We start from the raw sequence: 12376 nt of genomic DNA, 5'->3' as shown, positions 1-12376 counted from the left end.
TATGCCGACTTTGGCCTAAATTAGTATCAGTATGAATGAAAGATATCAAGATTTTGACGTCATTTTTAGCATGCTTTTTTTATTTACTCAGCCAAATTCTGTCGAAAACAGGAACAAACCCCATTAAGTAAGCCAAATCCAGGAAACCACCAGGGCCAACATCGTTTCCAGAGCCTGTTGTCTCTTTTTTATATCGGAACGGCGAGAATGTTTGTATCGCCGTCCCAATGTCAGAAAAGATGCAAGATGCCCTGGGGATGAGGTTGCACTCAGGCCACATGCTATAATTATAAGAAAAACGAGGTTTAGTATAAACGAGGTATATTTTAATGTATGGTCAAAAAATGATCTTGCCATGTGATAAGATAAGACCATTTTTATAAATCACTCTCTTTCGGGGTGATGTAGACATTATATGTATAAAAAAAATTAAAGTCCTGTACTTTATCGTTAAAAAAAATTCGGCAAAAAAATTAGTCAACAAAAATAAAAAGTCGGCAAAAAATATTAGTTACTTAGACAAAATTTAGTTACTTTTTGTCGACTATTTTTAAAACGATAAGGTATACATTAGGCCACAAATTTAAAACCCTTGTGGCTCAGATTAAAAAAGTTTCAGTATTTGGTTCAGCAATATGTAAAAAAGAGAACTTGATAATTATGCATTTTTTAAATACTAATGGTAGCTATCCAACGTTAAAAAAATAATGCCCCAAATTGACTGAAAACACAACGTACGGAAAAGAAACGCCACGCGCTGATAGGTTCTTCCTTTCATGAGGTTCATCACTATAAAATTACACTGTTGTTATCAATCTTTGGTACTGGCATTCAAATTTCACCATAAAAGGACGAATTTAAATATGCTACTGGTGCTGTTCTGGAAAGGCTTATGGATAATTCTTAAGCCATTGCCATTAGCTGGTTCATAATATATCTTAGTAATTTATTTCAATTTTTAATTTGGTATTATTTACGAACTCAACCTCGTTCTTAGGACAATTTTTCGCTTTTTTTAAGTCCGGGATGGCGCGAATATCCCTGAGAACGAAGTTGTTAACATCTTAGACGCCATATGTTCTGAAGAATATACCATTATCTATTTATCACGATGGCTCTATATCTCATTATCCTATTTTTGTCAAATTTAGAGACAAAACGCCACAAATCAATTAAAAAAGGAAATCTAATTTCCGACTTTTGATTCACCAAGAAGAAAAACGAGGACCAAGGAAGGCTTTAAGTTTTCAACGGGGGGCGCGGTGTGGAGTCGAGACATTAGACCCTGGGAACTAGGATGACACGTGCACTAATTAAAAGGGAGGAGGGTGTTTCTATTCCATTTTAAAAATCTGTGTTACGAAACATTTTTTGATGCTTTATTTCGTTGGGAAGGCACCAAAATCACCGATCAGCAACGATGAACTCAGAAGATAGGGTTGTGAATTTTTTTCCAGGGCCAAGTGCTCTTCCCACAGAGGTAAAGTTACTTTTTCGTTTTTGTTTACAAGCCTGACATCACACTTTCTGTACAAAACCTTATTAGGAGTATCCGCTGCCTTATTTGCGAAGTTAAACTTCCGCGGAATTTATTTTCAAAACAAATATGCCTACTAGCCTTCTGGTACAAGAGACACACAATAAAGTAGCAACCATGTCCAAATTTTTATCAAAAGGTATATTCTCTGATAAAAAATTAATGTTTGGTGATCTAGCCTTCACGCACCCCTACTTTGCGTTCCTTTTTAGCTAAAATGTTTATATATAGCTAGCTAGCTTTAGCAAGCTTTTTGCAAAACTGAAATACAGGTCTATCATTAATTATTAGATTTTCAATAAATGATTTCGTTTTTAAGACATTTTAAACTTCCTTTTTTATTTTGGCATATTTTTAAAATTCATGCAATACCATTTTATTGGTTAGCAATGTTAAAACTACTTAATTCAAATGCTACATGAGGCTTTTGATAAGATGGTTGGAAGGTTAGATTTTCAACAAAAATGACCAACATATTTGAACTTAGCACCAAAATTTATGGAAAACATGCAAATTTTATACACACTAAGTATAACTGTCTCTATTAGTAGCTAAACTTTTGATGTTTTATGAAAATATGACAACACAAATTAACTATAATATAATATTATCATCAAACTCTTAGGGATGGTTTCCATCTTGCATTAAATTTCTTTAATTTTTTTGCGCAAATTTTTTATCTCGGAGTTAATAATATCGAGTATTTAGCGCGAGGATGCTTAATTCTTTTATACAAAGTGTGTGCTGAATCACGTTAAAATTAGCCCGCACAATCATCAACGTTTCCATTAGGCATTTAAAATTAACTCCAATTAGTGCACCTGCTTAACGCGAAATAACGCCAGAAGGAAACCAAGATTTAAAAGCTTTAAATTACAATTAATCCTGTTCAAATAATTGTTTGGTATTCCAATTTTCCTATTTTATATAAAATGTTTGCTGATAAATCCAAATATGCCACTCATTTTTCTCTTCAATGACTAGATCAACTCTATATTGAATCTAATAATACTGTAAAGGCGACCAAATGGTAAGAGAGTAAAAAAGGCCATATCGTTATGTACTGTAAAGAACAAAAATACGGCTTATTTTACAGGTGTTGCAGCAAGCTGCCAAAGAAATGTTCAACTACAAAGGCATTGGTTATGGTGTTATGGGTATGTTAATAAGTTAAACCTTCTTCTTGCATTCATCCTAGTAAGGCATAGATAGACAGCATTCACACAGTTTCCTTGGTTAAATGAAATAGCGTGTAATTTAAAGGCAGGCGACCCTGTGGATATTTCCACAGGTTAACAACTAGTTTTTAAATATCAGACATGAAGGGCGTTGTGCAACCAATTTTGAAGATCAACACTTATATAATAGCACTGTATCTTTTCAAATCATAGGGGTGGTTTAGGTCATATTCCTCTGTAGTAACTTGGGTGCTATTGTCTGATTTTGTGATTTTATCTTTTCTTAACATCTGATTTTATTTATGTTTTGTTAGGTTGTAAATAGCCTTTATTGATAATTATTAAAACCACTAACTTTTTGTCTCCTCGGTAATCTTTTGTTCTGATAATCTTTCTGATGGAATCCAACAGCTTCTTCGATCAACTTTTAGTTTAACCAAATTTATTAACAGAATTGAATGGATATCAATATGCAGCTATATCCGAGTTACCAACAACATAAGTCATTTGACACATCAACAAAACAGCAACTTTTAACCAATCCATATTGTGGCCAGTTTAAGAAATCAACTCCAAAATGGTTAGTATTAACAAAATAACAAAAATGTTTAAACTATGGACACATCTCTCCTCAGATCTCCTCTATTTTTCTTTATCTTGTTTGAGTACACCAGTTGCCAACGTAAAAAGAAGATTCTTACAACTAGCTCCTCGTTTGGTAAGACAATCAGCGATTTGCTGTTTTTTGAAACCCATGTTATTTAATTCACTTCTTTATTTCGAATCATTTCTTTCAAAATAGCTAAATCTACTCTTAAGTGATTGTCCAAAACTTATTTTGTGGAATGTACAGCATCTTAAAGTGTTTTACTATCTGTTAAACATTGAATTGATGGTGCAATATTGAAAATTTCTTCGAATAAACATTGAATCCAATATCCTTTGCCAGCAGCATCGATCAATTGCATGGTCTCTGCAGAAACACTACTCTTTTCAATTTTCTTGACTGCCACGAAAAGAGAGATATTGATTGATTTAGTTGATTTGCTAAGAAAATTAGGAATCCACCTTGAGACCCTTCTCCCTTTAGATTTGCAAATGATGTATCATGAAATACTAGAACTGTAGCTTCTATGTTTCTAACTGCCTTTAATTTCAATTCCACAGGTTCACACTTAGCTCTTTGTAACACTTTGTTGACTCTTCGCATATCTGAAATAGTGGCATCTTTGATGTTACCCATTAGTTCACAGTAATCAAAAAGAATGTCTGGACGTGTCTGTGTAGCCAACCAATCCAATCAATACTCTCAAATCATGTTTTTGTTTCGTATTCAACAATTCATTTTTGTCTTTGTGTTTATCAATGGGGAGTACTGTAATTTTCTGCAAATATGAATCTTGTGATACAATAATGCTATCTTGTCTTTTCATTAAATCTAATCCCAAATATTGAAATGCTGTGTATGTTACGAACTGTACCAATTTTAAAGGTCTGATACAATGACAATATCACATTGTTCAAAAAGCGCTTGGTACCACCCCAACAAAAATCAACTACATGGGTTGTCATAATCCCATGTAGATGCCCATCTTTTCGATAGTAGAACAGTCCTGCATCAAATTTACTTACTGCAACTGCAAGCTTTAACAGTTTCTCCTTTACTCTAAAAAACCATGTTCTAGATGCATTTGCAAGGCCATAGACTGTGTTATACATTTTCCAGAAATATCCATCTTTCTGGAACTCCTTAGGTTGTTTAAGGTATATATCTCTTTCAATGGGTTTTACCTTGCAAAAAGGCAGCTTTAATGTCAATAGAGTTACAGTCCCATTTCTTACAAGCTAAAATTGACAACATTAAACGTAATGATTCCTTTATGTAAGTTGGAGAGTCTGTCTGAACTGGTTTTTCAAACTCCTAAAAACCATGTGCCACTAATCTAGCTTTCACAATTCTTTGTCCATCAACATTCTTCTCTGTCAGAATCCATGTGGTGCTAATGCAACTTTGCTGTTTACCTTCCACTTCATCAAAAACTTTGTTTTCGATCCAGTTGTTCAAATTTAAATACTATTGATGGTGGCTCTTCTTTGATTGATCAAGCGTTCTTGTCTGAACGACTTTCTACATAATCAGAGTTCGAATTAGAAAAGTAAAGTCAGTTCGCAAAAATTTCGGCACTCTGTAACGAAGTAAACCACCATCTAGATGTGGCCTGGGAACACCTTAGATCAATTACCATTTTTCTGTCGCTGTGCTTCGTTCTTAAGTTTTTAAAATGCGATCCAAATAAGCATTTTTATTGCTGCTTTTCATTCTTAAATTTTAAAAACACAATCTAAATAGCATTTTTATTGCTGTTCTTCGTTCTTAAACTTTTAAATTGCGATCTAAAGAAGCTTTTCTATCGCGTTCTTCGTTCTTAAGTTCTTAAAATGCGATCTAAAAAAGCATTTCTAACGCCATTCTTCGTTCTTTAAAAGCGATCTTAAAAAACTTTTCTATTGCCGTTCTTCATTCTTAAACTTTTAAAATGTGATCTAAAAAGGTTTTAGTGTTATGTTGTACGGTAGTGAGACATGGGCAGTGAAGCAGGAAGATCTTGACCGTTTAGAAAGAAATGATATGAGAATGGTTAGGTGGATGTGTAACGCCAATCTGAGAGACAGAAAGAGTTCAGATGAGCTAAGAAGCAGGCAAAGTATCCATAGAATTAAAGATGTTATCCAGATAAGAAGATTGAATTGGCTGGGGCACTTGGAAAGAATGGAGGTGGGTAATTGGGTAAAAAAGTGTAGAGACTTGATAGTTCCTGGGTCAACCCAGGCTGGCATGGAAAACGGACATTAAGCCGAGAATGATGATCGTAATCCAACAGCTTTGCTCGCTTTCTAAATTTTTTCCTTGCTCAATAATACTTTCATCCAATACTCATATGCAATCTTTCTTGTATAACCCAACACCTTCTTAGCTATATTTACGGGGTCGGTGATATTGTCTTACTCTTTGTTCTATATGATAATGAATACATGTTAACATTTAAGTTCTTCTTTTTTAGTTTGCTAACAACTATCTCAAACTGAGTTTGCATTCTTTCGTTTTCGTTTTGTGATGCCGTAGTTTAGTGGTTATCACTCTTGTACTTTGTGCAGGAAACTGGGGTTCAATTCCCCTTGGCAGCGATTCAATATGGCCAATTGAAAATTACCATAGCCCCGGGTTAACGCAAGCCATGTGATGGAAATTGGGTAGATGACACACTGTGTAGGCCATTGGATGTGGCAGGGAGATGTTGGCAGAGCGCTGACCCTAATTGAGTTTGCGTAGCTCAAAGAGAGCATTAAAGGGCACGCAAAAATTATTTTTGATACATTGTTACTACTAACAAATTCAACTAGTTTTACTGTTTCATATGACTTCCAAGTCCCAACAATGCAAACCTTATCACCCCAAATTATGGCTAGAAATCCCAACCCCCATTTCCATAAAAAGACTGGGACGCCATGTGATGTGTTGCAAAGTGCGGAAAGGAGCTTAGTTTTCACAAGATAATTCTAACTTCAGAAAATTCGAACAACAAACTTTGTAAAAAATGATTGCAAGGGATTAAAAGAGAAGGGTCTTTACCAAAAGATTCTGTTTTTTACATCCACTCAAAACACTTCACTGACGATTGTTTCCATAGTGAGACAAAGTTCATCTGGATTTCTTGAATTTAAAAAATAACGTTTCATTGTATTTGCATATATTCACTGGTCATCAAATCCACGCCATTGCATAATTTACGTTCACTTTTATTTAACTAATATTTTTTCACTCGTTTGTTCCCCTTTTCCATTTTTAAATTTCTAAATTTAATTACTTTAAAGTTAAATTTTAGTCCTACCTGCCACTTATGATCATCTTTTCTCGCAACTCATAAGCAAAGTTTTGTTGTTTCTGTTTTGCACGAATAAAAACTTAATTTTAACAGGGGGTAAACATATTACTTTGCTGGAGTGAGCTAGTGGGTGAACTGATCTCATCAACATTTCGAACATCAAACGAAAGTAAAAGTCTTCTTGTTCCTGGTGCCGTCCCGACAATTTTTGTATTTACTTCAAAGACTAAAAAAATTTTCCCTTACCCCCTGAATTGTTTCTCCTTTAATATGCAAACTTTCCAAGGTGAGGTCCATCACACAAAAGAATTAAAAAAAGGATGGGCTATTGTTCTCCTTCGTCCATACAATTTCATTTTTTTTATTCTTTTTCAAAATTATAACAGTTTATTAACGGGAGAGGGACAATGCATCAAAAGTGTTTGTTCATTTGAGAAATATTATTGGTTGTCGTTGTTATTTGACGAATAAGAAAGATTTGTTTTAGCATATACTTAGTCATTTTGGTTCTTGTTTATTAAAAAATAAGTTACAACAAATCATAATGTCTCCTCTTCTTTTTAATGTGTTTTCTTGGAGGCCTCTCTTGGTTTGCTACATGTCACACTTTGCAACGTCATTTTTGTTACTATTTCCAGTCTTCTTGTTTTTACGTGGCCCAAAGGCATTCTTCTGGCAAAGAAATTGCTCTTAGTAAAAACAGAAATAATTAAGTTGCACTTTTTTATTTTTTGGAATATATTACCCATTTTTGACCATATATCAAAAAATAATTTTTGCGTGTAGTTCCCTTTAAATACTCCAGGACTCCCCATCAAAGCCATGTCCCCTCCTGGAAATAATAGACAGGTTATATCCCTCGATATTTGAGGCTAGCCATGTAAAATATGCACATCTATTTATCTACGCCCTTCTATCAGGGATATTTGATATTGATTACATTTTGCATTAGAAACACAGGTTCAGAATTACGTGTGTGTATATATATTAGTTAACTGTATTATCTACATTCTATACTGTCCATGTTTTAGAAATGGTGTATAGGGTGCCTCCAGAAAATTTTACTGTATAAAACCTGGTTCAATTAGTGTTGGCAATAATTTTTTATTTCAATAGAAATGAGTCATCGATCAAAAGAATTTGTCAATATTTGTCAGGAGGCAGAATTTGACTTACGGAAATTAATGTAAGCAATTTACTTTTTTAGTCTGAAACACATGCTTTGGCTTGTTGTTGCTCATTATTTTGGCTGTTATTAAATTTTATCTGCATTCAAAATCCCAATTTAAAAAGCACCGAAAAATCCCATATTTATCAAATTAAATCAACAAATAAATTGTATTTTTAGGGATATTCCAGACGAATACAAAATTTTGTTTCTGCAAGGTGGTTGTACAGGCATGTTTGCTGCAGTTCCATTAAATCTTTTATCAGGTATATAATTTGTTAATGATAAGACAGTAAGCTTATATGTATCACTACAAGCCGACACATTTTACTTTCTGTTGTTGTTTCTTGAAATGTTTTTTTTATACAGTGTCTGGCAAAGCAGATTATATTGTTACCGGTACCTGGTCAGAAAAGGCTGCACTAGAGGTAACAAATTTACTATCCTGTGAAGCAGGAGGAATTAACTCTACACCTTATGAGAACAAGGCTAAGGATGACTGAAAAATGAAACTTATTTTCTACGCCAAAAGAAATTACTATATGTTACATGAGATTTCATTGTGTGTACAGATATCACTTTAATATGCGAACAAAGAATAATTTATATTGTTTGGTGCTAGATAGTCAACATAATGTTATTCTTTTGTTTTTAGGCTACCAAATATGGTGAAGTTAATTGGGTTGTTCCAAAACCAGACAAATATCTGGGTGTACCACCAGTTAGTGAATGGAAACTGTCAGAAGAGGCAGATTATGTGTATTACTGCAGTAATGAAACTGTTGGAGGTATGTTAAATGTTATAGGGTGGCTTAGCTGCAGAAAAATAGAGACAAAAAATTGGTCGTAAAAATTAAAACCAAAAAGAATTGGCATACTCTTGATAGCAAAAATCTTTTCAGATTACAATTTTAGACAAATAAGTCAAAGTCTTATACTCAGCGTTTTAGCCTACGCTATTGTTTCCAGCACTGGTAGCAGGAGGAGGGGATGTTAGTCAATGCATTAAATTTAAGTTTGCTCACCCCCTTCCCCTCCCCACCTCTCAATAAAGAATAATTATCAATAATATGTTACAAATTCTTCTTAGGAGTTGAATTCAACTTTATTCCTGATACAAAAGGAAAACCTTTGGTATGTGATATGTCATCGAACATCATGACAAGAGAATTCGACATCACAAAAGTAAGTTGTATATGGTGTGTTAAAAAATGCTATAAAGACGGAATGCATTTCACTTACTAGCCTTTTTTAAATTGTTTTTAGTTTGACTGCATTGTGGCTGGAGCACAAAAATTGCTTGGGCCTGCTGGTGTTACAATGGTGATAGTTCGAGAATCATTTCTTGGGCGAGAACGTGCAGAGTGTCCAACCATCTGGAACTTTAAAAAACAAGCTGAACTTGAATCGAGACTTAACACTCCTCCGTGTTACAGGTAAATTCACATTATTTGATCATTTGCTGGAAATTTAAAGAAAGAAACAACCACCTTTAGGGAAGTAATTTTAGTGGGAAGAAAATTGGGTGAATGTAGATTTTAGGAAATTGTCAGTATTTATTTTTTAAGTCAAATTTTCCCTTCGTAACTTTACGCTACTAACTTTACTATAGCCACTAATTGTTTAGGAATATATCTCTCTATGATGTGTAGCCTCTCTAATGGATTTAACCTTGCATCATTTTTTGCAGTGTGTACCATGAGCATTACTCTTTTGGTTAAGTTTACTCCTGGGAATTCACACATGTATTTTCACACTCTTACGTGTGAACCAACAGTTCCTGTTCACACTGCAACAAAAGCAACGCAAGGTTGAATCCATTGGCAGTAGCAATAATCCAAAAATTGTTTAATTTGCTGAAGATTTCTTAGGAAAGATTGAATATTTTTTTGTTTGGATACAGAATTACTCTTTTTTGCTTTCTTTTTCTTTTTTTTAATTGTAATGACAAATTTTTACAAGGTTTTTTTTACGATTTAAAAGGACATTGGGGAACATTGTTTATATTTTTTTTAACTTATATAACCAGCATTTACATCACTGGGCTGGTTTTCAAGTGGATGTTAAAAGTTGGGGGAGTTAAATATTTCGAAGAAGAAAATATTAAAAAATCAAAATTGTTATATAAAACGATGGAAGACTCGAAAGGATTTTACACAGCTGTGATTAACAAGGACTCGCAATCCCGTGTAAATATCCCGTTTCGTGTTGGTGGTCCAAGAGGAGACGATGTTATGGAGAAGAAATTTGTACAAGAAGCAAAGAATATGGGTTTAGATGGACTGAGCGGACATAGGTAATGTAATTTAAAAAAGTGTTAGGGAGCCGTTACATTGCAAGTCTGTGTGAAAATAAAACATATTTCAGTTAAATGCATTGGAAGTATAAAATTTGGTATAAGTCCATAAATTGTCAGAAATGAACCTAGTGGACATGTGTACAGAGCTACGAAAAACAATATGTGAACGTGACAATATGTTGTTGTGATTCTAAGCCTAATCTTGCGCCATGTAGAGGCTACCTAGTAAATCTTGGTTCATGTAACGAATTGGCTAACATTATTAAACTTAACCTATATCATTCTTATTTAGATCGGTTGGTGGATGTCGTGTGTCCATGTACAATGTCATCACGCTAAAAGATGTCCAACAACTCTGCGCTTTCATGGAAAGTTTTCAGTTACAAAATCAAAACTAAATGACTCTTTCACTTGCATTTTATACGAATTTTTACCTTTCCTAAGAATTTTATTTATATGTAGATATGTGTAATATTTATGGGTGAATAAGAATAGTATAAATAATGTGAAATGTTTTTAAATATGTTGTATTATTTCAACAAATTGAAGTAGGTTCTCCGTGATTTCTTGGTCGAGGATCACGCAATGCTTCGAATTAATTTTATGTACGAGATACTTAGCTAACATGAACATATTATTATGTTGGTCGGGTTAGGTCAAGTTTTCTTCAGAAACCTTTACTACGAAGTTGTCTGCAAACTGAAGTAGATCAAGAATGTTTGTTCTTTGAATGTGAACAATTATGAGGTCAACGGCGTGTATGACGGACTACCAATTTGCTGTCTCATTGATCTTCATTGTCCTTGTTTTAGCGTTCCAACCATTGAAATCACTTGTAGTCGGTGTATTAACAAATCACATATCTTCCTAAGTTTTACATCTAAGATGTGTGTTGCAACAGTGGTCGCGGCGGACTATTTTCAAATAAGAAACAAAGGGATTGCCGGAGACTTTTGAGACTTGAATGTTCTTTCTTTAAATGTTCTTTATTTCATCATCATGTATTTGGTTCCATTATTTACAAATGGTTCTTCTCCATAAAAAAAAAAAAAAAAAAAGAGAAAAGGTTAAAAGTTATTTGCAAATAAGTTATGATAAATTTATACATATAATACAATTAATAAAATACTATAAGATCCTACACTTAAGATAAGTCAAGACACATGGTAATTGGAACAGAACGCTGAGAAAAGGCTGAAAACAGGGAGACAAAAGAAAATTGGAACGTGGAAAAAGTAGAAGACAAAAGTGCATAAGTTCGCCAATTAAATTGTAGCTTAAATAAATTGAATAAAATAGACATAAGTAGGCACATGTTGCTAAGTAAATTGGGGTAGTAGACACCAGGACGCTAAACCACAAAAGATATATGTAAAATATGATGAAAATTATTCACTTGCTAAAAGTTAATTTGTTGAAATCGATTGAAGAGTTGAAGTACCATTCAACTGATCTCAGCAAGTCGTTAAAGATGAAAATAAAATAGTTATACGTAAGAAAAAGTATCACAATGACAGAAGCCTCGCTAGACCTTTGTCTTTGAAATACTCTTTCGCATCTGTTTTAAACCTGTAAAAAATTTTCACAAACACTTATTTTACGTGGTAGGTCATTATATATGTTAGCTTGTTCAGAAAACGTTTTTGCTTCACCATGTTGTAATGTCATTTCATTACCCAAACGTGGATTAAATGTGTTCATATGTAATGGAAGATAGTCTGGCCATGTATTAGTGTGTAAAGCTTTATGTACCAGTTTAACAGTCGCGAAATCAATGTTTTCTCTAACTGGCAACCACCAAGATCGATAACGTCTGTTGTTTTCACATATCTTCCAAGAACATAAGATGCTGCTGTGTTCTGCACTCTCTGAAGTCTATTTAATAGGTACTTTGGTAATTGGCCAAATACTACATTACTATAATTAAGTTTGGATAGAATGAGTGTTTCAGCGAGGTTCTTTCTCACATGATACGGAGTAAATCGTTTCCATTGTTTAAGTGCTCGAATTACTGCATAGGAAGATTGTGTAACTTTGGTAATATGATTTTTCCAATTCAGATTTTCGTCAAAATGTATTCCCAGTATTTTTGAGATTTCATCCTAAAAGACTTTTTTAGTGGATTTACGATATAGTTTTATATATAAGAACATTTTTTAGGTTTGTACGTAATTTTTCTTATCAGATGGAAGTTTTGTTTTTTACGGGGGTATTATCATTTTTGGATACAGAGGTAATTTTTTAAATTTTGAAAACTGCTCATGTCCATGCAGAAGTTTATTAAAAGACGCATTGGTTAAATAAATATTT

The 12376-nt window shown here is 33.6% G+C and overlaps 1 protein-coding gene across 1 annotated transcript; it reads left to right on the top strand.

Moving 5' to 3' along the window:
• The first annotated feature begins 1330 nt into the window (after window positions 1-1330).
• LOC130656784 (phosphoserine aminotransferase-like) lies at window positions 1331-10587 on the top strand. Its single transcript, XM_057459703.1, has 10 exons — window positions 1331-1480; window positions 2634-2694; window positions 7716-7785; window positions 7948-8033; window positions 8137-8195; window positions 8423-8555; window positions 8858-8952; window positions 9034-9203; window positions 9797-10063; window positions 10359-10587. Exons 1-10 carry the CDS (start codon window positions 1421-1423, stop codon window positions 10462-10464), a joined length of 1107 nt encoding a protein of 368 aa, XP_057315686.1. The 5' UTR covers window positions 1331-1420; the 3' UTR covers window positions 10465-10587.
• Window positions 10588-12376: the final 1789 nt, after the last annotated feature.

Source organism: Hydractinia symbiolongicarpus, chromosome 9 (assembly GCF_029227915.1).
Source record: "Hydractinia symbiolongicarpus strain clone_291-10 chromosome 9, HSymV2.1, whole genome shotgun sequence".
Classification (NCBI taxonomy): Eukaryota; Metazoa; Cnidaria; class Hydrozoa; order Anthoathecata; family Hydractiniidae; genus Hydractinia; species Hydractinia symbiolongicarpus.
Note: the sequence above shows the minus strand (reverse complement) of the source record. Positions and strands in the feature narration are given on the sequence as shown.